Source organism: Sturnira hondurensis, unplaced genomic scaffold (assembly GCF_014824575.4).
Source record: "Sturnira hondurensis isolate 20B ecotype Veracruz unplaced genomic scaffold, ASM1482457v3 Scaffold0022908, whole genome shotgun sequence".
NCBI lineage: Eukaryota > Metazoa > Chordata > Mammalia > Chiroptera > Phyllostomidae > Sturnira > Sturnira hondurensis.
The window spans coordinates 4,492,918-4,518,894 of NW_028095539.1; the positions used below are offsets into that span (position 1 = coordinate 4,492,918).

Below are 25,977 nucleotides of genomic sequence, written 5' to 3' on the forward strand. Positions count from 1 at the left end.
ACAGCAGAGCAGAGACAGGGCTGGATTCCCAGAAGTAGGGCGCAGCTCTGGCCACTAACTTGTTCTGTGCCTAGTTTCCTAAAACATGTCAGGTGGAGCAGGTTAGAGTTGTGACACTTCTCTAAGTTCTGGGACTCGAGGAGGACCGAAGGCAGGGCAAAAATGACAGAGAAGGTAGCAGGGCCAGGACCGTAGGGCCTGCCCGGGCAAGACTAGCTGGTAGCGTCGCGCGTATCCATGGCGACGAGCCGCGTGGCCCAGGGGTGGGCGGAGCTTAGGACGGAGGGGGCATCTCTGTGACGCCAGGGGCTGGGCCTAAATGGCGAAACCCGAGAGGCTCACCGGGGGGTTTGAACTGGCCAATGGGCGAGCTCCCGACCGTGTGTCGGAGAAGGAGGCGGAAGCGGGGAGGAGCCGCCGCTGGAGCTGGACTACATCCGCCGCGGCGTCTCAATGGCACGACCCTGGCCGCCGATTTCAACGACTTCATAAGGAGGCGTTTCTGGGCTCAGCCGTGTCGCTCCTGGTGAGAGGCCGCCGGCGGGCGGGACCCAGGGTGCTCCGGGGCGCCCCGCGGCCGCCGCCGGGGCGGGTCCCCGTGGGCGGGGTGGTCCTCGCCGTTTGCCGCCGCCCCTGCCCCCTCCGGGTCGCTCCCGGCCCGCAGTCCTCTAGTGCACTAGTCCGGCTCCCGTCAGAATCTGGACCCCCGCCCCGCCCACCGGCGCGGGCCGTCTCCTCCCGCTAACTGGCCGGCCGGCCGCCTCCCTCCTCACCTGGCCACCGGCGGGGCTCGGCTCGCCCCTCTGCTGCCCTCCGGCAGGGCTTCGCCCCTCTCTCTATGGGCTTAAGCTAGTCCCCAGCTCCCCGCCGGTGGGTAGTCGTTCCTTTTCTCCGCCGACGGAGACTGGCCCCCCGCCCTCTTGCCTGCCCGAGGGCGTCGCCTGGTCCGCCCTTCCCTCTCTGGGGGCCTCGTCATGACAGTTATTTGCCCGATCTTCGTACGCAGCGCTGTCCCCTGGGCGGGGGGCCGCCTCCGGGTCCCCGACCCCGGTGGAGTGGGTTCACCCGCCGGAAGTCCGCTCCCCGCACACCCAGGCGTTTAATCCGCTCCAATTTGGAGACTAGATCCCAGCGGCCGCTGCTGCGACCGGGAGGATTTTTCCTCCGCCATCGGGGGTACCCACTCGTGGCTGAGCGCCCCTTTCCCCCGTTTGCTTCCGCTTTCCTTTCTTCAAATACTATTGGTCCTCATCGAGAGTCGATTCAGGCGGGAACGCCCCTTTTCCTAGGAGACAGTTGCCCTGGCCCCGCCAGGACAAGCCCCCACAACCCTCGCACCCCGCGCCGGTTTTGGCCCTTTCGGGCCCGCTTGGGGCCTAGCGGTTCTCTCCCGCCCTCCACGCACGTCAGCTAGCACCTCAGGTTTTCCACTTGGTGGCCCCCCCACCCTCCCTGCCAGGGCCTGGGCATGGTGGTCCTTTCCCTCTAAGTTCCGCCTCCTGTTCTCCCTGGAGAAGGGAGCTCCCGCTGCGCCCCTCGCCCACTTACCAGTGCCCACCCGCCGCCCCGCAGGTCGCTCAGCCTCTCCTCTCTCCCCCCACTTTGGCAGGACAGTTGCTGTGCGACTTGGACAGTAGAGAGGAGCGCCTCCCAAGTTTTCATCCAACTGCTACCCCCAAAGCTTCCACCCTCCTCCCCTCAGAGAGGACGTTTGATGCCGGGCCCCTGAGAGTCTCATTGACAAGCCCCTCTGGGTCCCCCTGAACAGAGCCCACCTTTGCGGCTTTGATGCCTAGTCATGTCTGCCTCATCCTCAGGCGGCTCCCCCAGGTACTGCCAGTGGGGGGGCGCCTCCGCCGGAGGGCAGGGAAAGGTGGTCAGGGGCCCCCAGGCCAGGCTTGCTGGAGGCTTCTCTTTTCAGCTTCTCTGTTCAGTGTATTGCAAGTCTGCACCAAAATACTTGGAAATCGTTTTTTAAAGGGAAGGAGGGGAAAAAATGCTTGTGCACAGTCCCAGCTCTGCTCCCCTCCCTCCCTTTCTCCCTCTCTTCCGAGTTGTCCCAGTTGTCCCAGTTCCTGGTAGCAAATTGGGTCACTATTGTCTCACTGGAGTACAAGGCTCACATCCTTTTGAAAGGAGACCAGGCGTAAACTAAAGACAATGGTGGAGATGGATTGGCAGTTGGCAAGGTGTTGCTGGAAACCATGTGGCTTGAGAGGGAGAGATTACCCACAACTTCTGGCTTCAAGCGAGCAGAAATGTTCTAAGTGATGAGGGGACCAAAAAAAAAAGAAGAAGATGAAGAAGAAGAAGCCTACTCAGATTTGGTATTCCTCAGCTAGAGGATTAGTAGGGCTCAGTAAACCTTTTCTCTTGTTTATCAGGGTGTGCTATAAGAGCCAAATGCATGCTAAAAGGCTGAAGGGTTTTTGTATCGCTTTTTTTAAAAGATTTTATTTATTTATCTTTTAGAGGGGAAAGGAAGGAGAGAGGGAGAGAAATATCAATGTATGGTTGCCTCTCATGCGTCCGCTGCCGGGAACTGGGAACCGGGAACTGGCCTGCAACCCAGGCATGTGCCCCGACTGGGAATCGAACCGCGATCGTGTGGTTCGCAGGCCCGTGCTCAATCCACTGAGCTACACCAGCCAGGGCTGTATTGCATATTTTTATGTTGCATTATTTCTCCAGGTATTTGTGGGGAGGGTGAAGTCGTATTTTGGGGCTGTTAGAAGTCAGTGGAATGGATCAAATGAACTTTTCAAGTGCGTTCCCATCCTGGAATTCTCGGGTGTCTTGCTGCCAGATTTTGGAGATGAAATGTTTGCTACATTTGCAAATCCAGTGATGGGGCTGTTTATGTATAACATGAATTACATATGGTGTTTTTATTTTTATTTTGAAAAATATTTATTTATTTTTAGAGATAGGGGAAGGGAGGGAAAAAGATTGGGAAAGAAACATCGATGTCTGGTTGCTTCTCTTGAACCCCCCATTAGGGAGCTGACCCGAAACCCAAGCATGTACCTTGACTGGGAATCGAACCGATGACCCTTTGGTTCCCAGGCTCGCTCAATCCACTGAGCCACACCAGCCAGGGCATAACCCTGTTTCTTAAGAGCTTAAAGAGTAGCAAGTGAGCTATTTTGGGACACACTAAATTTTCATCCTGTTAGTTGACCATTTGACCTGTTAGTTTTATGAATTTGAGCCACAGGGACTTTGTTTCAGGGCCCATTGCCCTGTCTTCTTATGTCAGTCGTTTCCTGAGCGTTGGTCGTGAGCCGCCTGTGCCCAGGCACTGTCTGGGGCACTTTCGCCCTTGGCCTAATGAGTACCCTGGCTGCTGATCCTGTGCCGCCTGCTTTTTGTCACCTGACAGGATGACACCTGGGCTTTTCAGCAAAAGGTCACAATCTGTGTGATGCAATGACAGGTTAAAAGGCCAGCCTTGTGAATGCCCAGCACCCCTGTTTCCATCCCGCTGCAGGGCACACCATGCATGCTTGGCACCCATGTGAGGGGAGCCAAGTGACCCCAGGCTGGTTCTCATCGCTGTCACCGTGTTCCCACCACATGTAGTACGTAATTCTGGGAAATAGAAGAGCCCTAAGTGTCTGCTTATAATCTGGTCCTTGTGCCTGGGTGCAGGTTTCCATCGTGTGGGAAGAACGGAGTAACAAGTCTCACGCAGAAAAAGGTCTTGAGGACACCCTGTGGCGTACCCAGTGTGACAGTGACGGTAGGTGACATGCACAAGGAGCAGCACTCTGGTCTGAAGCCCTGCCAGAAACGCTTCGGTGCCCCCTCTTCTAGGAACTGCCTTGTCCTGCCTGAAAGCACAGCAGCCTGACGCTTTGCTTTGCTAGGTGCCTTCATCCGTGTCCTGCTGATGGATTGTTTTTGTTTTTTGTTTTGCTTGTGGTAAGGCTGCCAGGTGCGAGGAGGTTGTCTTAATCCTTCCAAACAAATTCCAAAACATTTTAATAACAAAAGTAAGAAGAAGAAGATTGGAGAGGGGGCTAGGGGCTGATGGTGGGTGAGGTGTATGTAGTTGGAATTTTGCCTTGCTTATATATTTTTTAAAAGCGATACAACCTTCTCATCTTGGCATTCCCCCCAGCTCTCTGTTTTCATCACCCCTTCCCTGCCCGCTGCCTGATTTGTTTTGCACTTTAATGTTGTGTGTTTGCCCTGCTAACACGCATGTGCAGTGCAGATTACAGTGTAGAAGGGACTCACTTGCTGCCCAGCTGTGCTCCGCTAAGCCCAAGGAAGAGCTCTGCCTGCTGGGACGGAGCCTGGGGATCTTTTGTTGAGACCCTTCTCTCGGCTGGACCTGGATCTCTGGTGGTTTCGCGCTGGGATCTCTGCAGGGGCCCACTGCCCAGCACTGCCGCCTTGGCTCCCGCCTGCACGCCAGTAGTCAGTAGCTGTCCTGCTTGCTTGGTGGCTAGGCTTTCAGTGGCCTCCAGAGGCCGCCAGCTCTGTTTTTTTATGCCCAGTTTACTCATCCGCAGATCAGCCTTTTTTGTGTTGTCTTCCCCGGCCTGCCAGAAGCAAACCATGAAGGACCGCTCGTCAACTCCCCCCTTACATGTTCACGTGGATGAGAACACCCCTGTCCACGTCCACATAAAAAAACTCCCGAAACCATCAGCAGCCAGCAGCCAGGTAGGAGCATGCCCGCGGGGCGAGGTGCAGGCTGCAGAGCAGGGGGACGCCTTGCAGCTCCGTCTCCTTGCACTGCCAGCTCCGGAGGTTTGACAGAGGGACGCGCTTGCTGGCGGGTCTCAGGCACCTGGTTAGACGGTAGGCAGGCCTGTTGTGCAGAAACGGTGGCGGTAGTCAGGAGAGGCTCCCGTGCAGTGTTGGAGTTGGATGCCAGCAGAGTGACGCCACCACAAGCTGTGGGGAAATGACCCTGGGTTTGTCCCTTTCCACAGAAATCTCATAAGCGCGGAATGAAAGGGGACACCGTGAATGTGCGGCGGAGTGTCCGGGTGAAAACCAAGGTACCTTGGATGCCCCCTGGAAAATCATCCACCCGGCATGTGGGATGCAAGTGGGAGGTAGGCTCACTCTCGTTCAGGCTCTTCTTCTCGGCCTGCTCAGGGTCGGCGGAGCAGGCCTGACTCGGTCTGACTCAGGGTCGGCTGTAGCTGTTAGAGACATCCCTGTGGGTCCCGGTTACTTAGAGCCTTGCTGGGCTCTGAATGTACGCGAGTCCCCCCCCAACCCCCCCAACGGCACCATGGTGTGGTAGGTCCTGCTCTCCTGGTGTGCGGACGAGGAAACCAAGGCCCAGAGAGGTGAAGGCTCACAGAGAAAGTAGCAGAGCTGGAGTTCGGACCGAAGGGAGGATCTCATTCAAGATTCTGTACTGTTTTAAAAATTGGCTTCTAGAGAGAGAGATTTGTCATTTCAATTATTTAAGCATTCACTGGTTGATTCCATAATGTGCCTTGACTGAGGATCGCACCTGCCACCTTGGCGTGTCGGGACGATGCTCTAACTAACTGAGCCACTCGGCCAGGGCCCTCTTGACCCTTCTGTGTACGTGAGGGGCTGCATGTCTTTCTCCATGTAACTGTGATAGTGCCCGAAGCGTACCCAAATGTGCAAGTGCACCAGAAAGTATGTATCCAGGAAAGGAGCGCCTCCTCTCAGGCAGTCGCTCTAAGACGGTGTGCACATTCCACAAAAGCCGTCAAAGCCACTTTTGGGACAATCTCCTGGGGCACAATTGCCTTCAGATTTAGTTGTCAAGCTCCTAAGAGAACTGTCGTCTTTCTTTTAGCCACACCTCAGCATGCGGTGCCTGTTCCCTCGTCCCTGCAGCACCTCATGCTACGTGTGCTCACTGAGACTCATGCCAGGCCCCCTGGGCCTGGGGCTACCCTGCCATGTAGCAGGCGCGCCGCCGTCTGCTCACACTCCAGTCGATGCCAGTGAGAAAACTCAGTGAGGGGACATGTTTCAGGAAAAGAACTCGTTATTGGGACATAGAGGACTTGAGAGGGCTTTAAGATGATACCTGCTCGGTTTGGAAAGAGTCGTCTTTTTCTAATAGCTTATTACTTCAAAAATTAGAAATAAATACAAGTAATTAGTCTAAAGTTTATGATCATACTCATGGTTTTGACCTCCTGGTTTACCAATTTCTCTCTAAGAGATTAAGATAGAGTGGGGTGTTCTAGAGAGTAACGAGACGTGTTCGAACTAGCGTGTGTGCAAAATACAGGAGAGACTGGAATCCACACGGTGTCATTTTTTTGCTCTGAGGACCTCACTAATAATCAGTGAAAAGTAAATGAAAAACAATTCCATTTTAAAAACAAAAAGCTATCGTTTCTTGAGTGGAAAACTGAAAAGATTATAGATGTCCCGTATTGTCAAGCCTACGGGATGTCAGTGAATCTTTTCGGACAGCTTGTGAGAGGGTCCTGAAACCAACCCAACTGTTCTGGAGGCAGCTTGGCAGCACCCATGGGAACGCTGATTCTATAATTTCACCCTTAGGAATTTACCCTTGAGAAGTCACGGAAGGCACAGGGATCTGTGTATAACGATGTTTGCTATAGCATCGTTTATAGTAGAGGAAAATTGGAAGCAAGCTAAGTATCAGCCAGGAGGGTATTGGTTAAATTATGATTCCTTCACACAATGGAATGCTATGCCAACATGACAAGAGATCGGAGCAGTATTTGTACACGATGATGAGTCACAGAGTCACACGGTGTATGGAGTTCGGCCCCGCCAGCACAGAGGAGGACGTCTGCGTGGCCCTGTGTCGTGGAAGTGTACACATCGAACACTTCCTGGGGGATTACACAGGGAGTGCTGAGCAGTGCTTACCCCTGGAATGTGGAAGCTTCTAACGGTTGATTACTTTTTTATGGCCTAGTTGAATTTCTTTATAACAAGCTTACCACACTTTATAAACTTAAAATGCTTTTTAAAATTTATTTATTTATTTATTTTTAGAGGGGAAGGGAAGGAGAGAGGGAGAAAAATATCAATGTATGGTTGCCTCTCATATGTCCCCTGCCGGGGACTGGCCTGCAACCCAGGCATGAGCCCTGACTGAGAATCAAACTGTGATCCTTTGGTTTGCAGGCCCACTCTCAATCCACTGAGCTACATCAGCCAGGCCTATAAACTTAAAATGCATTTCAAAAAAATAAGAAGACTCGGTAGTTTTCTTTTTTTTAAAAGATTTTTTATTCATTTATCTTTAGAGGGGAAGTGAAGGAGAGAAGGAGAGAAATATCAATGTATGGTTGCCTCTCATGAGGCCCCTGCTGGAAACTGGCCTGCAACCCAGGCATGTGCCCTGACTGGGAATCGAACCACGATCGTGTCCACTGAGCCACGCCAGCCAGGGCAAGACTTGGTAGTTTTCAAAGTGTATGTCCAAGTTACGCTGCTGTGGGAACTGTCTACCTGTTGACATGGGCTACTAGGAAGTGTGGTCTCCTCTGGAGAGCTCAGTGGCCCTTCCAGTCCTGGGGCCGCGGAGAGGTGACGTGTCATCTTGTCATCTCTCAAAGAGTAGCTGTTTTGCATGCGGTTTGGGACTTTCCAGGGCCCTCTGTGTGTTTGGGACACCACAGCCTGGGCGCCCTTTCCATTTCGGACCAGAGAGAAGAGACCCTTGGAGGAGATTTTGGTGGAGCAGAACATGGGCCCCGGAGGCTGGTGCGCGGGAGGAGATTCTAGTTAGATTTTTATTTATTTATTTAAAATTTAATTTATTTACCTTTAGAAGAAAAGGAAAGGAGAGAGGGAGAGAAATACCAATGTATGGTTGCCTCTCATGCATCCCCTGCTGGGAACTGGCCTGCAACCCAGGCATGAGCCCTGACTGGGAATCAAACCTCGATCCCTTCGTTCCCAGGCCTGCACTCAATCCACTGAACTACACCAGCCAGGGTACATTAAAGTGTTTTTAAAATTTTCTTTTAAGATTTTATTTATTTATCTTTAGAGGGGAAAGGAAGGAGAGAGAGAGAGAAATATCAATGCATGGTTGCCTCTGGTGTGTCCCCTGCTGGGAACTGGCCTGCAACCCAAGCATGTGCCCTGACTGGGAATCGAACCGTGATCGTCTGGTTCTCAGGCCCACGCTCAATCCACTGAGCTACACCAGCCAGGGCTAAATTTTTTTTATTGATGGATTTTAGAGAGAGAGTGGAAGGGACAGAAAGAGAGAGGAAAAAAAACATCAATTTGTTATTCTCCTTATCCATGGATTTACTGGTTGATTCCTATATGTGCCCTGACCAGGGATCGAACTTATAACCTGAGCACCTGGCCAGGGCTAGTTTGATTTTTAAAAACCCTTCTGGTACATGAGATTAGCTTTGGAGGAAGGACGGTCTGGGTTTTTTCTCTGTTATTAAAGTGACCTATTTCTATTATGGAAAGTTGAAAATACAGAAAAGTAGGAAATTATCTATAATTCTCCTAGTCTAATGTGGCTTCTACTATTAAGTTTTAAAAACTTTTTGTTGAAAAGTACAGGAAGGATACATTAGAAGTGTGTTACTTGATGACTTCTTAGAAAATATCAGCTCATGAAACATCACCAGCTTCCCCAGAATCCCCCACCCCCTGCTCCTGTTTTTGTTGCCATGTCTCCCAAGAATAATTCATTAGTTTTGAATAGTACAAAATAAGTATTTTAGTACTTTACTCTTGCTTTTTCCTATGTAGTTTTTTAATTCTGATTATATTGATGCTGTCTATATATTTTCCTATTACTTTTTTCTTATAAAAACTATACACAGTTATTGTTAGCACATTAGAAAATCTAGCCCTCACTTGTGTGACTGGGCATCGTCCTGCAAACCGAGAGGTCACCAGTTCGATTCCTGATCAGGCCACAGGCCTGGGCGCTGGGCCAGGTCCCTGGCAGGGGGTGTGGGAGAGACAACCAATGGATGTTTTCTCTAGCACGTCAATGTTTCTCTCCCTCTCTTTCTTCCCCCCTTCCTCTCTCTCTAAAACTAAATAAATAAAATCTTTAAGAAAAAAAAATCCACGGTAAGGAAGAAACTAAAAAACAGCTGTGACCCTACCACCCTGAGAAGACCCACGTCACTTGCAAGTCTTCCTGATCTTTTCATGTGAACAGACTCATTTTTGATTTTTGTAACAGTGGGATCGTATTTTCATTGTCACACAGCATCCATCTTTTATTTTATTTTATTTTTTAAGATTTTATTTATTTATCTTTAGAGGGGAAGGAAAGGAGAGAGGGAGAGAAATATCAATGTATGGTTGCCTCTCGTGTGTCCCCTGCTGGGAACGGGCCTGCAACCCAGGCATGAGCCCTGACTGGGAATCGAACCACGATCGTGTGGTTCGCTCAATCCACTGAGCTACACCAGCCAGGGCACAGCATCCATCTTTTAAAACATGCTTTGACTGTGTTTGCTTTGCATGCTATTTTTTTAAAGCAGTGTTCCATTGTGTATGTGTTTGTACTGTTATGTATTTAACCAGTACTATTTTGTCATACATTTATCTGTATCCTTGCCTTGAATTTAAATATTGGTTCATGTTCTCGATCAATTCCAAAGGCACATGCAGTTTTTAAATCGTACCCTGAGACCTGCTCGTTCGCTGTAACAGTTACAGCCTTATTGAACACTTCCTTTTGTTCCTGGTAGCCGTCATGTTGCCCTGGAAATTGAGGAGGTCGGCTGGCTCAAGAGGGGTAAAAGAACTGTACCAATAATGAAAAATAGCAACTACTTAGTACATCAGAATAATGTATGGAATGAGTCAAGTTCAATTTCTCAAAAACCCATGGAATTCTTAGATCCTCAGATTATGATATTCTCTCTGCAGTTTTTCTGTTAAATGTATATTTTAAAAGATTTTATTTATTTATTCTTAGGGAGGGGGGGAAGAGAGGGAGAGAAACATCAATGTGTGGTTGCCTCTCGTGCGCCCCCACCTGGGAACTTGGCCCGCAGCATGTGCCCTGACTGGGAATCGAACTGGCAACCCTTTGGTTCTCAGGCCAGTGCCCAATCTACTAAGCCTCATCAGCCAGGGCATGAAGTCTTTTTTCTTTTAATTTTTATTTATTGATTTGAGAGAGAGAAACGTTGATTTGTTGTTCCACGTATTTATGTATTCACTGTTCCTCCTTGACTGGGGATCAAACTCGTGACTGTGACGTGTGGTGCTGACACTCTAGCCAGCTGAGCTGCCTGGCCAGGGCTCTTTCTGACGCCTTCAAAGCAAAGTATTATGCAGCTCTGCATGAACTTTTCTGTGGGGCACATGCATTTACAAATTTTGTAAAAAAATTATATGTTGATACATTGAAATATTTTTCAGATGACACACCATACTAAATTATTCAGTATGCATTTCTAATAACAATTTTCTGCATAACCAAAATAACAATGATTACTCCTAAAATCTTTAATTCTAAATATCATACATTATCTGGTACATATTCAGATTTCTTCGCTTGTCCTTAAAATACCTTTTATAGAAGATTTGTTGCCTTTGCAACTGTCTACTATTAGGCACGCATATTCATGTAAAAGGCTCTGACATCTTTCACTTGTACTCGAGGCATATGAAAAACGGCTCTTAACCCAAACTTTTTCCCACTTTGGGAATTACTGTTTTTGCCATTTTTTTGTTACATCCTTTATTTTAAACTTCATTTCTCTGTTAGAAAAATCTTCGAAAACACTTAAACAAGGGTAGGTGACATTCCTTCAAGAAGGAGCGGAAGGTTCATGTTCCCGGGGTTGGCCCTTCAGCAGTTTGGGTCCTTCCTGCCTCCAGTGGACAAGCAGGGTCGGTGCAGCTGCTGGCTGGGGGTCTTTGCCTTACGAGCGCCTGTGTTCTGCCTCCTCTACATCAGAATCCACCTCACTGCCTGGAGATCACGCCCCCATCGTCGGAAAAGCTGGTCTCAGTGATGCGGTTAAGTGACCTCTCTACAGAAGATGACAACTCAGGTCACTGCAAAATGAACCGTTATGATAAGAAGATTGACAGTCTTATGAACGCGGTTGGTTGTCTCAAATCTGAGGTGAGGGTGTGGGGGGCTGTGGCAGCGAGTGCCCTGAGAATGTGTGGGGCTGCCCAGGTGCAGTGCCGGGGGGCCCTTCCTTCCGGCTGCCTCCCTGCAGGCCTCCCTCCCCTCTCAGCAGGCTTCCCGGGACTTCGGATGCCCCTGGAGAGGTAGCGGGGGCAACCTGGCGTCCCTCTGTGTTGAACTTTTAGCCTGTGCCTGGCCCTGACCTTGCCTGGTGTTCTGTATGGACTGCTGGTTTTAATTTTTTACGACAATAGATGAACCTGGTCGTATTACTGTCCCCGTTTTGGAAATGATGTGTCAGGGACTCTGAGATCTCTGCTTTCCACTTCACACACAAGGTTTTTTGAAAAACAAAGTCCCATAGAGGCGAAGGAAGCTTGTCCTCAGTTGCTGGACCGCGTCTGTGGGTGGGATATGGCAATTGGGTCGGAACCGACCTGGAAGACCACAGCCCCAACTAGGAGGTTGGTGTTGCAGGCATGAAATCCAGGCCCTGCCCACTGCGTGGCCTGTGTCTTTAATCCTCCACCCCACACTTGGGGCCCACAGCCCCCCCTAGGAACCTAGGGCTGCTGCCTGGCAACGGCCCTCACTTCCGCTGTAGCCAACGGCACAGGGGCCATATTGTCCCATCTCTCCTCCAGTTGAACGACGGGTTTGTGGCCCGGCCTGGTTCCCAACCAGAAACCGAGGCTCTCTGCACTCGGTTTCCTCAATAATGAGGCAATGAGAGGACTGGCACCTGCCCAGGGTCTTTGGGACAGTGACCTAGGATTGCACCCAGAAGCACTGAGTGCTTGCGCAGCTCTCACTTCGAGGTGCCCTGGATGTGGCCTGAAGCAACGGGCCGCCCCTCAGTGGCCCCTGCCTGCGTGCCCCTACACAGGTCAAGATGCAGAAGGATGAGCGCCAGATGGCCAAGAGGTTCCTGGAGGAGCGGAAGGAGGAGCTGGAGGAGGTGGCCCAGGAGCTGGCCGAGACCGAGCACGAGAACAACGTGCTGAGGCACAACATCGAGCGCATCAAGGAGGAGAAAGACTACACCATGTGAGTGGGCCTTGCCCTGGGGGTCGGCCCTCCTGTTGCCTCGTCGAGGTGTGAGGGAAGAGGGATCCCCCACGGTATGTGTGGGGGGTAGGGGACCCTCTCTGGAAAATGGGACGTTTAAGGGGAGTCCTGTAGATGGTTAGACAGGTGGGTGCTGGGGAACGTTTTGTGTGAAGGCCCCAGGATGGGAGGATTCTGTGACTGAGAAGTGGCAAGCAGGCCAGAGTGAGGAGAGAGGGTGGGCAGAGGGGAAGGGGTGTCATGGAGTTTGGCGAGGGCTGGTTCATGGCAGCCACTTTGAGGTGTTTGCATGGAGGGCTGTTAGGAGCCACCGAAGGGTTTTCAAAGCAGGGTGTGGTGTGTCAAAGCTGGTCTGAAGCTGGTTAGGAGGTCATGGCCCAGGGCAGAGATGATGCTCGTGGCTGAGACACAAGCAGGACTGTAGGTGATGTAATGTGACCTGCTTTGGTGCCCATGTGTCTTTCTAGAAGGCTACTTGGGCCAGAGGGCCTGCTCTTTCCCCTCCCCCACTGTCCCCTGACCAGGAGATAAGCCTCACAGGGCATTGTGAGGCGGGCCTCAGGGCCTCGGGGCCTCAGAGCTCCAGGCGGGCAGGGGCCTGAGCGGGCTCAAAGAGCCCTATTCTTTCTGGCCCCAGGCTTCAGAAGAAACACCTCCAGCAGGAGAAGGAGTGCCTCATGTCCAAGCTGGTAGAGGCTGAAATGGATGGGGCTGCCGCTGCCAAGCAAGTCATGGCCTTGAAGGACACCATCGGAAAGCTGAAGACGGTGGGTGGCAGACAGGCCAACCTCACTCTGGGACTAGGTCCAGAGAGGGGTCAGTCACAAGCTGGGGTGGGGGCTTTACGCAGTCATTAGGCTGACTTTATGACATCTCCAGGCCAGGGGAGGGCACATTTAAGTCCTCAGCTCCACCCCCCACTCTCACACCAGAGGCCTGACCCTCAAGGATGACCTCTAGTGGCCTGGGCCTCTAAGGGGAGACCTCATCATGGGTCTCCTGGGATCACTCAACCATCCTATTCCTGCAAGTACAGTATCAGCCACCAGGTATTGCCTGTCCTCCTGTGCTTCCTCCAGGAAGCCTGCCCTGACTGCACTCTCCCACAGCGAGCTCCCAAACCCCCTTCTCCACTTATTGCTGTCAGCAGGCTCAGATCCTGCCTGTCCTTCCAGGTCCACCACCTCCGGGGACCCTGCCCTCACCACCCTGGCTCTGTACACAGCCCAGCTCTTCTTGCCTGGGCTTCCTGGCCCCAGCTCCTCTCAAGTCCCCCACGTGGCCTGTCTGCTGTCCCCTCCCTTCTCCCCCGCCCTGGGTGTGACTGCTTGCTGTCCTCCAGGAGAAACAAATGACCTGCTCGGACATCAACACCCTGACGAGGCAGAAGGAACTTCTCCTGCAGAAGCTGAGCACGTTTGAGGAGACCAACCGCACCCTCCGAGACCTGCTGAGAGAGCAGCACTCCAAAGAGGTGAGCTCCTGGCTCCTCCCTCTCGTGGACTCGGTGCCAGGTGCCCATCCTCCCTGAACCCTCCCCCCTTCCTTCCACTGGAGGAGGCGGCGTGGGTGCCTGTACGCAAAGGGCTGTGGAAAGGTGGACCCAGTTATTCCCGTAAAGTGCCGGCACCCGGCAGATGTGGAAACTGGACCTGGTGGCACAGGAGGGACCTTCAGAGTCAGGAGGAGGGCAGCGGGGAGCAGGCTGGCAGGCGGTTCAGCCTGTTCCGGGGCTCATGCGTCAGGACTGGAGAACGCCGGGCCTGAGCACGGCGCCTCGCTGAAAGACCAGCGGCTGGCAGACGTGAATTGCGTGGTGTCACTTCATTTCTTAAAAGACGGCCTCTTGGGTACATTGCATGTTGGCACGTAGTTCCGAAAGGACTGGCAGTGCAGTGGGCTGTCTTTCTCTTCATTCAAACGAACGGGATACCAAGAATCTCAAAATCCTGTGCTGGTGAAATGATGACATGTTTTTACGTTTTTTTCTCTCTTAAAATTGGCAACTTACATTTTTATTTTAAAAATTAATATTTAAAATGAGTAATGTAACATGGCGTACCCACGGTCCAGCTTTCTGAAGAAAGCCTCCTCCCCGGAGTTCAGCCCCTCTTATGTCTCCTTTCATGATGACGCCTCATCTCCCTCCTGTCAGAGGGGACTTGACCTTGATAGTTTCATCGCTTACATAAGTGTGTGTCCCTAAGCAACACCCAGTTTTGTTGAGCAAGTTTTCAAACTTTACGTAAGTGGCATTATTCCGTGTATACTCTGTTGTATTTGCTCTTTTCACTCAATATTTTTATGAAATGTGTCTGTTTGGGGTTTTGTTATTGGTTTTTAATTTTCATTTTTTTAATTGTATTTTTTCCATCACCACTTATCCCTGCCTTCTTCCATCTCCTCCCATACTCCCTCCTCAGATTCATCTGTTTTTATCCTTGTGGCCTAAGGTGGTTGGTTTCCACTGTTTTCTTCCATTTCATGACAGAACTACCATTCACGTACCCATTCTTCTGACAATGGGGACCTAGTTTCTTTCTTGTTTGTCATTACAAGGACTATTATGCTGAGAAAAACTACAAGCAGCGTTACTCTGAGCACTCGTGAGCGCTGTCATGGTGGGCTGGAGAGTTTCTGGGACATATTTCTACAAATTTTACTAGTTATAGTGAAATTACTCTCTTAAGATTGTAATAACTTTTACTTCTGACTCAGTGTTTTCGGGTGGGTGATTTGCACCTCTCTGATTCGTGGCGGCTGCGATGCCCCGAATTGCAGCCCAGGCATGTGCCCCGACTGGGAATCGAACCAGTGAGCCTTGGTTTTGAGGCCTGTGCTCAATCCACTGGGCCACACCAGCCAGGGCAAGGCACTATTTCTCCACGTGCGGCTCCATATAAATGCGTGGAGGAGGAATAGGCGGGACGGGCCCCAAGCTAATAATAGGAGAATTGGGGTGAGGGGTGCTTTAGCTTTATCCATCTTCACTAATTATTTTATAATGAGAATGTCGTTTTTTTAAATTTCATAATTAGAAGTGTAATTTTGGAAGAGGAGAAGGATCGATAGGCTGCAGCCACGTGGGTTTCTCGTCTAACGACTTGGCTTTCCCTTTGCCTTCCCTGGAAGGATTCCGGCAGGATGATGGAGCAGCAGGGAGCCCTTCTGAAACGGCTGGCGGAGGCAGACTCCGAGAAAGCGGTACGTCGGTGCCCCTGCCCGCTCCCGTGGGTCACCTCGAGAAAGCTGCAGGTGCTGAATGGAGGCAGGAGGGCTGCACGCCCGCTCAGCCATTCCTCTGGGTCTTAGTTTTATGGTCTGTAAAATGGGCTGGTGTCCCCTGTCCTACCTGCCCCACTGGGCTTGTCTGGTCGAGTGGTGGAGAGCTTCAGCCACCAAGCTGCACATCACCCTGAGAGATGGTGATGAGGACGATGGATTTACAAATCGCCGTCTGTCACCTGAATTTCCATGTTTGTATTGTGGATCAAAAGCCATTAAAGGTAAAGACTTTAGACTCAACGATTCCAATTCTAGGAATGCCTCCCAAGGCAGCATGTTCCGAAATCTACTCCATGGAACCCTAAGTTCCACCAGATGTTAATGGTGCAGATAGAAAAGGGAGGAGTGGTCCATGGCCAGACGAATTTGGGAGACTCCTGGCTGGCCCGAACACACAGTCCGGCAGGTGCCTCAACCCCAGGCCCCCTTTCGCCTTTGGTGCATTAGCGCCCGGTGGGCTCCCCAGGGTTTGGCCCTGCGAGGCGCCCAGTGCCCTGCGGCACATCTCTGCGCGAACTTCAGTGGTCGTGGTGATGTCCAACCCTGCACTCCCAGCCTGGGGGCCTTGTCACACTGCGACGCATCAGTACCTGGAAGCATGACGCTGCTCTTTCAAAGGCCCTGGGAGATTTAATCACAAACGTGGCACATGTGGGGATGTAGATTACAGAGGAAAATAAACAGATGTCTTCTTACCGTGTGTTGTCTCTGGGTTGGGGGTTGGGGAGTTCTTTAGCATATTTTTGTGTGTATTTCAGTGTTTTCCATAATTAACGTTATCTTATTTTTTAATTAGTTATTTTTATTTTACATTGTTATGTGAGATTACCTCTTGCCACACCTCCAACCAGGGACCTGGCCCGCAACCCAGGCATATGCCCTGACTGGGAATCGAACTGGCGACCGTTTGGGTCCTAGGCCAGCGTTCCATCCACTGAGCCACACCAGCCAGGGTGACGTCACCTTATTTTATTTTCTTTAAATTAAAAAAATTATTTTATTTATTTTTAGAGAGAGGGGAAGGAAGGGAGAAAGAGGAGAGAAACATCAATGTGTGGTTGCCTCTTGTGTGCCCCTTACTGGAGACCTGGCTTGAAATCCAGGCATGTACCCCGACTGGGAATCGAACTGGCAGCCCTTTAGTTTGCTGGCTGGTACCCAATTCACTGAGCCATACCAGCCAGGGCACCTTATTTTAAATTACAAAATAACTATGTGTTTATTGTCCTTGACATTTAATTAAGATGTTAGTTGCTTTCTGCCAGGGTCTCTGTGACATGGGCCAACGTACTTGGCACCTTGGGCACCGGTGGCCAGGCCCTCACAGGAGTGTCTCCTTTCTGGGCTGGGCTTCCTAACTTCTCCCAGGGAGCTCATGAAGGTGTGTGTTCTCTGCAGCGGCTGCTGTTACTATTGCAAGATAAGGACAAGGAGTTGGAAGAGCTCCTCCAGGAAATACAGTGTGAGAAGGTACTGTCCCCAGCAGTTGCTCCTCCTTATGGGCCAGCAGAGCCCGGCGGGTGGAGTGCGCTCTGGAGCTGGAGACCTGGGTTCGAACTCTGGCTCTGTCATTTTCTCCGTCTCTGCAAAGGCTCAAGCAAAGACAGCATCTGAACTCTCTAAGTCCATGGAGACCATGCGTGGGCACTTGCAGGCACAGCTTCGGTGCAAAGAGGCAGAGAACAGTCGCCTGTGCATGCAGATCAAGGTACTTGCTGGCCGCATGGGTGGGGAAGGTGCAGTCCAAGGGTGATAGCCTGGCCAAGGCTGTCGCACTCAGTAAGGCTTTGCCCAGGAGGATTGTGGGGCAGCTGCTGCCAAAGCACTTGTGCTTCAGACAGACTCTGGGACACTGGCAAGGTGGACCTGGAGGTCTTGGGCGCCCTTCCCAGCAGTGAGTGGGCTGGGCTTCATGGCCCTGAGCCTGTCACTTTGTCCGTTAGGCCCCTTCTAAGGATCCAAGGGGAGGAGGGACAGTCTCAAGTGCTGACTGTGTCTGTAAACCAGGGACCCTCTGAAGTCACAGCTCTGCTGAGTGACAGGGATATAACAGGAGAGTCCTCATGTGAAGACCCAATGGGTTCAGTGACCAAGGGAGGGCTGTGGAGAGCTTGGGAAGGGCCTGTGTCTCCGGTGTGTGTTTGGGGAGCCCCAACCCCCCACAGTTCATGACCTGTTCTTTCTCCCTCTTCCTCATTCCCTCTGTGCGCTGGTCCCCTTTTCTCCCTCTCTCCCCTTGACTCTCCCTTGCCCCACCCTCCTCCTGCAATCTGCCCCCTGGCTCCCCGCACCCAGAACCTGGAACGCAGTGGGAACCAACACAAGGCGGAAGTGGAAGCCATCATGGAGCAGCTGAAGGAACTGAAGCAAAAGGGAGACCGAGACAAAGAGTCCTTGAAGAAGGCCATCCGAGCCCAGAAGGAACGAGCCGAGAAGAGTGAGGAGTACGCTGAGCAGCTGCACGTGCAACTTGCTGACAAGGTAGCAGCCTTGCTCGAGGCTGCTCCAGAGTGGGCGTGTGGTGGGTGGGTAGGTGGGTGGGCAGCAGAGGGGTGGCTGGATGAAGGTGGTTTGGGTGGGCGGAGGCAGAGAATCTGGGTACAGGTGGCCGGGGCCAGGGTGGTGGTGCGCGGAGGGAACGCGGCAGTGGAGAAGCGTGAAGGAGCTGGAAGGATGGATGGCTGGGGAGGGGTGGTAGTGGCGGGGTGACATGGGTGAGGGATGATAATGGGGTCAGGTGGCTGGCTGGAGATGACCCGAGGGTCGTCGGACAGTTTGGCCACGTCAGTACTGCAGGTAGGAATGGCGGTTGAGGAAGGGTGTGCAACGGTGCGTGTGATCGCCGGGGTCTAGAAGCAGCCCCGCCTCCCTCTGCCGCTCTCACTGCCTCAGAGGGACTTCGGGGTGAGGGGTAGGGGGTCGCCCAGGGCGACCCCACAGCCTCAGCACTGTCACCAGGCTGATGGGCCCTGTGGCCCCGTGTTCCCAGGATCTTTATGTCGCTGAGGCTTTATCCACTCTGGAATCATGGAGGAGCCGCTACAACCAAGTTGTGAAAGACAAGGGGGACCTCGAGCTGGAGATTATTGTCCTGAACGAGTACGTCTGTGTTGGGGGGGCACGGGCTCGTGGAGGGAGGTGGGTACGCAGGAGAGAGGAGCCCAGCGGCCCAAGGCAGGTCCCATCTCACATGGCTGCCATCTGGTCTCCTGGTAAAGGGCTGCCCTGGGCTGCTGTGGGCAGCCCCGAGGTGGGCTTTCTGGTTAGACCCCAAGCCCTGGCTTCAGCCTCAGCCCCTGGGTCCTCTGTCCCCAGCATTTTTGGAGAAAGGGCCTGGGCTTCTCTAATCACAGAGGCTGGGCCTGACTCCAGCTCCTGGGCCGGATCTGGGTCCTAATCTGCACAGCACAGGACATGGGCACAGGAACACCGGTCACCTCATGCCTGTCCTTGGGGACCGGACGGCCCGTAACCCCTGTACCTCTCTCTGCTGTTTGCCAACTGGTCAGTAGGGCAGAGGTATGGCCTGGGAGTAGAGGACAAAAGTGGCTGCACTGAGTGCTCCGCGGTGGCTATTCAGACGTTCCCAGTGTCAGCGGTGCTTACGTGTTCGCTCATTTAAACATATTTACTGAGCACCTGCTATATGCCAGGCTCTGTGCTGGCCTTTAGGGTTACAGCAGTTAAAAAAAATGCATCCTCAGCTTTCATGGAGATAACACTGAACCCAAAGAGAGGGGCTGCAGCTACAGAGCCCTGGACTCCCGGGGCCAAGGACAGGTCACAGGGGACTGCCTTAGTCGCCAGGTCACTCAGGTCTTCCCGGAGGAAACGTCTTTCGCTGCGTTGAACTCGATTTAGCAAACAATGTCCTGAGTACCTGCTGTGCCTGGGCCTGTGCCAAGTGCGACTCTCAGGAGGTTCTCCGTCCCGGGGAGAAAACAGATAATTAAGATGGAAGGGATGAGTGGGGTGGATGAGAGGGGTGTGGGGAGAGATACTCTGAGGAAGGAAGCCTGAACTGGGGTTTTACGGGCGAGTAGGAGTTCGAAAAGCAAACGTGGTGTGTTTGCTTGGGCCTGGTCATTGCCCAGGAGTATTTGCTGACTGAACCGTACGTGATCGGTACTGAGAACACACACCTCGGGAAGGTTCTGTACTGGGTCTGCCATCAAGGTAGACGAAGGGCATCTGTGAGCGCCAGTGCTCCCCTGGGGCTGTGTCTCTGCTCCTGCTGATTTCCCTGCCACGTGACTGGTGGGGGTGAGGCACCAGGCAGGTGGGTAGCCTGCTGCTGAATGGGCTCCTTTCCTGCTGTTTCATTTACATTCTTTGCAATGCCCGCCTGAGCTGGGCGAGGGCTCACACACGTGAACAAGCTGATCATGATCGCCACACCTGCCCTTGCCCGGGAGATGCGGAGGCCCAGTGTGATACCTCCCGGAGGGGGAGGGATGCCTGGGGCATGGTGTCCCTGACCACCCAGCGTGGAGTTCTGTCCTAACTTTAAGACCTGATTGGCTGAGAGACCCAGGGGGTGCTGTGGGGAGTGGGAGGTGGTCCAGTCTCTAGTCCCTATCTTCAGGAAGGGTGTTGGCCTCATGGGAGGAGAAGGCCTGAAGGGGGAGACGAGCCTCAAAGGTTGCTGTGACAGGCGAGACGTGGGAGAGCCGCGATGGCAGGACAGTGCATGGGCTTCTCAGGGCGGAGGCTGGGGAGCAGGCAGGGGCCACAGGTGGGACGTGACCTGGGAAAGAGCACTCAACCCCACTGTCCCACAGAGACCTGGGCTCCTCAGAACCTGTGTAATTGACTCGCCCTGTCTGCTTTCACTTTGTCACCTTCCAGCCGAGTGACAGATCTCGTAAACCAACAGCAAACCTTGGAGGAGAAGATGCGGGAAGACCGGGACAGCCTGGTGGAGAGACTACACCGGCAGACGGCCGAGTACTCCGCATTCAAACTGGAGAACGAGAGGCTAAAGGTCCGTAGTGAGAGCTGGGGCCGGGACGGGTAGGGGGGCTGCGAAGGGGCCGGTGGCTGGGCCTCAGCGATGACCGTGAGGGTCCCCAGAGGGCCTGGAGGGAACAGCATGATTAAGAAGCTCTGGAGTCAGGAAGGCCCAGATTTGTCCTTCCTCGGCCCCTTACCAGCTACAGGACCGGGGTGCGACCTCTCCCCCTTCGTTGCTGAGGTTTCTGTAGTGAGAGGAAATGAGGCTCTGGTGAGACTGGTGAGGCACGGGAAGTGTGCAACGTGACACACTCCGCCATGCCCGTGCGCTTCACCTGACTTGGAGGTTAACCTCAACTCTCCCAGGGCACTGCTGGGCCCCCCTCACGTGAATTAATTCTCCGTTTCATCTCCCAATAATGAGATTATTGTCTCTACTTTACGGAATGAGGAAACTCAGGCTTAGAGAATGGTCAGGTTTCTTGCTGAGATTTTGTCCCTGGAAGTTTTGGGGTTGGGATTTGAACTGAGTCCGAGTCGGGAGCTGTAGCTCTGACCACTTGCTGTGCGCCTCGCCTGTGCGCCAGGGCTGGGGCGCACCTGGCAGAGGTGGCATTTCAGAGTCGGGCTTGATCTTGCTTTTCAGTTAACCTGGCAGTGACATTTAAGGGTGGTTTGGGGGTTTTGGTTTGTTTTTTCTTAAAATTTTTTATCAAGAGAAACTATTCCTTAGCCCAAATACACATATTTCATAGTTCAGGAAAACGGATTCAGACAAACTTCCACGGAATTCACTCCAAAGAAATTCTTTACGTCCCAAGGTCACTTAGCCCTCTGAGAGATGGCAGCCTTCCTCATCTCCCCAGAACCTTTCCTGGGACCCTAATTTCTGTAGGAATCTGTGTGTGCATGCTTTCTGGGTTCAGCCGCACCAAACTTAGGGAAGCTGCGACCCCAGGACACAAGACGGTTCCCACAGTATGAAACCGCAGACGCCTGGGCAGAAGGCCGCGCAGCCGAGGTTTTGTCAGAGCGCCGGAAGGCACAGTAGTCGTGCTCCCCTCGACACCAGTGTCCTTGCCGATGGAGAAATGGACAGCTAGGGTTATTTTTTACTGAGCTTTGTGCCTAGCTTTTACTCGGTGCTGTGTTTGTGAAAGTTGCCCGTGTGGTGCGCGGTGGCTTTTTCATTCTCAGTGCTCCATCGCATGCCTGCGCTGTCCTGTGTTCCTCTGGGGTTGGACATTTGGGTTGTAGAACATCTTTCCTTTTTTTTTTTTTAAGATTTTATTTACTTCCTTTCAGAGAGAGGGGAAAGGAGAGAGAAAGAGAGGGAGAGAGACATCAGTGTGCGAGAGATACATTGATCGGTTGTTTCTCACACGCCCCCACTGGGGACCTGGCCCGTAACCCAGGCACGTGCCCTCACCGGGAATGAATTGGTGGGGGCCTTTCGGTTCGCAGGCCGGTGCTGCATCCACTGAGCCACACCAGCCAGGGCTGGGCTGTAGAACATCTTTGTGCGTCCATCAGTGTGCCTGTCTGTTGTATTCTTAAGGGCTTTATTCCTCGAGGCAGAATGCCAGATCATCTGGCGGTGTGCATGAGCTCGGCTTTGGTAGATGGTACCTACGTTCAATGAAGTCGTGGTCCAGAGTCACACCCCCATCAGGGGTGTGTGAGAGTTACGGTCGCTCCATGTGCCCTCGCCCACACTCGGCACTGTCAGCCTTGTCCATGTTAGCTGCTCTGCTGGGAGTGTGGTGGCGTCTCCCGAGTCGCACCCGGTGCAGATGAGCACCGGCCTCCACGTCGACAGCGGGTGGGTTTGTTATGCGACGGCGCCTGTCCGTGTGTTGCTGCAGTGTGGGCTGTTCCGTGAGGTGTGTAGACGAGTTTTTCCTTAGGTACTATAATTACAAAGGTAAAATCTGCTCATAGTAAAAATGTAAACCATTACGGAAATGTGATACGGAAGTGAAAGGCCTCTGCTAACTGGATGTGCATTTTTCTGGTCCCCTCCCTATGCCGACGTGTATTCAAACACAAACACACTATTCATTCATTGTTCTGCAGCTTGCTTTCCTCATTCAGCAATATTTCATGAATGTTTTTAGGTCAGGTTTTTTTTTAAGCTAATATCCCTTATAAATGAATGCTTATTTTTTTATTGTATTGCGATAACATGGTTTATTTTGTTCCACCTGCCAAGGTGAGCATTTGGGTGATAGTAGGACATTTATTGACCCCAGAAGTAGTTCGTAACATAATTGTTGACAAAGCAGTAAGTGTGGTATCATCCCATTCCTGCTGAAGAACAAAACCGCTGCCCACCTGTTAGTACGTAGCTGCAAACTAAAGTATTGTGCATCCTGATTCCTTTTCATTGGTCTTTTTTTTCTTAAAGATTTTACTTATTTACTTTTATTTATTTTTTAAGAGATTTTATTTATTTATTTTTAGAGAGAGGGAAAGGGAAGGAGAAAGAGAGGGAGGGAAACATCAATGTGTGGTTGCCTCTTGCATGCCCCGCATTGGGGACCCAGCCTGCAACCCAGGCATGTGCCCTGACTAGAAATCTAACTGGCAACCTTTCGGTTCACAGACCAGCACTCAATCCTCTGGGCTACATCAGCCAGGGTTGGTTTTTTTTTTTTTTTGGTCTCATCTCCATTTTCTTTACTGATTATTATTGCTTTTGAAATGAGAACAAGAAAACACGTGTCCCTTATTAGTGTCTGTATTCACTTGAGTTAGTCACATAGGAGCCTTGCCCCGGTGCCTGTCCGAGGGGAAACCACTGGTGTGGGTTGGAACAGCTGCGGCTTCCCTCTGCTGTCCCCTGGGGTAGGAACTGAGGGTGGGGTGATGACCTGATCTGGAACCTTCCTTTTCCCCCCCTATTTATTATTTAAATTTTTGTCTTATGGAACCTTCTTATTGGTTACTCATGGGCCACCTCTTCTAGGCTAGCTTCGCTCCAATGGAGGACAAACTCAATCAGGCGCACCTCGAGGTCCAGCAGCTGAAGGCGTCGGTTAAGAATTACGAAGGGATGATTGACAACTATAAGAGTCAGGTAGGCCCCTGGTACCCCACCCCCACCCCCCGCCAGGGCAGCACTTCACAGCTGGCGAGGGGGTGCATAACCACGAGGCCTCTGCTGGGAAGGGTTGGGTGTGGAAGGTATTTTTCACCAAGACAGTGGCTCTGTCCAAGACGGCCAGATGCTGTGTTGGTCCCTAGGTGATGAAGACCAGACTGGAGGCTGATGAAGTGGCTGCCCAGCTGGAACGCTGTGACAAAGAGAACAAGATGCTTAAAGATGAGATGAACAAAGAGATCGAAGCGGTACTGCCCCCCCCTTGCCTCCCAATTCTGTGTCCATCGGTCTGTCCCTCTCTCGTTTGCCTTGGATCCTCCCTGGTGTGGACAACAAAGATGAACAAGTTTTCTGCACACCGGGCTGCTCCCCTCTACTGTCTACGTGCTCTCTCTTTTCTTATCTCGCTTGTGTTTAGCTCCTTCTCCCTCCTGTTTTTTTTTTTTTCTTTCTCCAGGGTTTCCTTAAAAGAAAAAAAGCACCTAGGTGGATTCAAATCCACATACACACCATGCCTATTTCATTTCATTTGGTGTCTATTTTGTATTTTGCACCATCCAAAAAATGTGCCTCCCATCCTGCTCCCCAAAGAGCCTTATTCTTCTGGAGATGGCGTGGCTGTCTAGATGCCAAGGAAATCATCTTAATAGTAGTCTTGGAGAGGGCTGGTTCCCGGCTTGGCCACTGACTTGTTGCATAACCTTGGGCAAGTCACTGTCCCTCTCTAGTCCTCAGTCTCCTTGTTGGGACAAAGGGGGAACAAAGGCCAGATAGCTCTCACCCTGGCCTCTGACCTATATAGCCTTGTGATTGATTGCCTTTCTAGGGGATTGGGAGTTAGGCTAGACTTAAATCTTCAGCTCTAGCTGAGTGACCTTGGGCAAATGAGCCTTTGATCCCCAGTGTCCTTCTGTGGGGAAACAGCACCTACTTTACAGGTTGTTGTATGAACTGAGTAATTCAGAGAGCCCTTAGCACAAAGCCTGGGGCCTGGCAGTGGTATTTGATGATGACTAGGAGGGGTGTCCAAGTGTGTTCCCAGGAGAACAGCTGGTTGCCCTCTGTGGCCCGCGGGAGACCTGTGGATCTTGCGGGATCCTCTTCTAGGGACCTAGGGTGGCCCTGCCCTAACTCCAAAGCACTGTGACTAGCCCCTTCAGCAGCTGGGCCCTTTTCACCGTGGGCTTTTCCTCCCCCACTCCAGGCACGGAGGCAGTTCCAGTCCCAGCTGGCTGACCTGCAGCAGCTGCCCGACATCCTCAAGATCACAGAGGCTAAGCTGGCAGAGTGCCAAGATCAGCTGCAGGGCTACGAGCGGAAGAACATCGACCTCACAGCCATCATATCAGATCTGCGCAGCCGGGTAAGGGACTGGCAGAAAGGGTCCCATGAACTGGTCCGAGGAGGGGGCCGCTTACCAAGATGAGCTGCACGCCCCGCCCCGAGGGAGGACTGCTTCCTTTTTCTTGGCTGCCGGCTCTGAAAGGAATGAGCTATCATCAATGCTGTGAAATAAAAGTCTGGTGTGCCAAATGCCTCGTGTTTGCACGGAGTGATTGTAGTTATAGGAGCCGCCACTCAACGCAGTTGCTGGGCCCTCCTGCCGGCACCCCGCCCCCCAGAGTTCCAAGTCTCCGTGCGCTGCCCCTTCCTGCCCCCCTGCAGCCCTCAGCCATGCAGCCACAGGCACCCGGCCACTGGTGTTCTTTCCTCCTGCTGTTCCCATGCTTTAGCCGCCTTCCCTGCTCAGCAGAGCCATCACCTGGGATGCTGTCCTGAGTCCGGGCTCCCTCTCTCCCCGGAGCAGCCCGCCTCTGGGTTGCTGGAGCTGCGCCTGCAGGGCCTGAGAGAGTATTTGCCTCCCATGTTCAGTGTGACCTTGGACAAGGCCCTTCCCCTCTTTGACCTGCTTCCTTGTACTACTAGTAAAGGTAGCTGCCATTTTTGAGCACACGCCCCACGCTCCACCATTCTCATTTCTCCCAGGAACATAGTAAGGTGTACTGTGTTCCCATGTCGCAGAAAGCAGCACAGGGCACGGAGGGGAGAGGTTATTTCCTGAGGTCACTGGGCTGATAAGGTAATCAACATGGGCGGGAGCACCGGCAGCTGTCTGGTTCACCAGCCCAGGTTCTCAGAACTCCGCAGTTTCCCACCCGCTCTTGAACCCGAGCCTTCTCAGGGCCCTCCAAGCCTAAATATGGAGACTTCTGAGTACAGCATCCCTCTAGGTAACTTCTCAAACTTGCCAGCCTAAAAGAATCAGTAGCTTTGCTGTTGCCTGCCTGTCATTGTCCCCAGTTGAGGGAAGAATGAAGTCACCAGTACCAACAAGATAATTGCTAAAAAGCTCCCTGGTGTTTCCTGTGGGCTGCCATCTGGTCTGCCGCCTCGTGTCTGCCCCGGATCCCACCAAGTGGCCTCTCTCGGTCACGAAGGCATCGTCATGGCTGTTAGGGCTCAAAACTGGCTTCCCTCGCTGAAGGAAAGC

The 25,977-nt window shown here is 52.4% G+C and overlaps 1 protein-coding gene across 9 annotated transcripts in view; it reads left to right on the forward strand.

Annotated features, from left to right (window-relative positions):
• Positions 1-347: 347 nt before the first annotated feature.
• Positions 348-25,977, forward strand: part of ODF2 (outer dense fiber of sperm tails 2) — a 29,300-nt gene continuing 3,670 nt past the window's right edge. The window contains exons 1-17 of one of the 9 annotated variants that reach the window (XM_037036485.1): positions 348-526; positions 3,652-3,742; positions 4,558-4,674; positions 4,947-5,072; positions 10,898-11,068; positions 11,964-12,124; positions 12,783-12,912; positions 13,488-13,619; positions 15,278-15,349; positions 16,829-16,900; positions 17,022-17,138; positions 17,726-17,911; positions 18,420-18,529; positions 20,279-20,414; positions 23,352-23,462; positions 23,630-23,734; positions 24,691-24,849. In XM_037036485.1, coding sequence (XP_036892380.1) covers positions 363-526; positions 3,652-3,742; positions 4,558-4,674; positions 4,947-5,072; positions 10,898-11,068; positions 11,964-12,124; positions 12,783-12,912; positions 13,488-13,619; positions 15,278-15,349; positions 16,829-16,900; positions 17,022-17,138; positions 17,726-17,911; positions 18,420-18,529; positions 20,279-20,414; positions 23,352-23,462; positions 23,630-23,734; positions 24,691-24,849 — 2,160 coding nt within the window. In that variant the 5' untranslated portion in view covers positions 348-362. Of the gene's footprint in view, positions 527-1,743; positions 1,831-3,651; positions 3,743-4,505; positions 4,675-4,946; positions 5,073-10,897; positions 11,069-11,963; positions 12,125-12,782; positions 12,913-13,487; positions 13,620-15,277; positions 15,350-16,828; positions 16,901-17,021; positions 17,139-17,725; positions 17,912-18,419; positions 18,530-20,278; positions 20,415-23,351; positions 23,463-23,629; positions 23,735-24,690; positions 24,850-25,977 lie in introns of those variants that run through there. The other 8 variants (XM_037036486.1, XM_037036488.1, XM_037036487.1 and 5 more) reach the window with 8 other exon arrangements.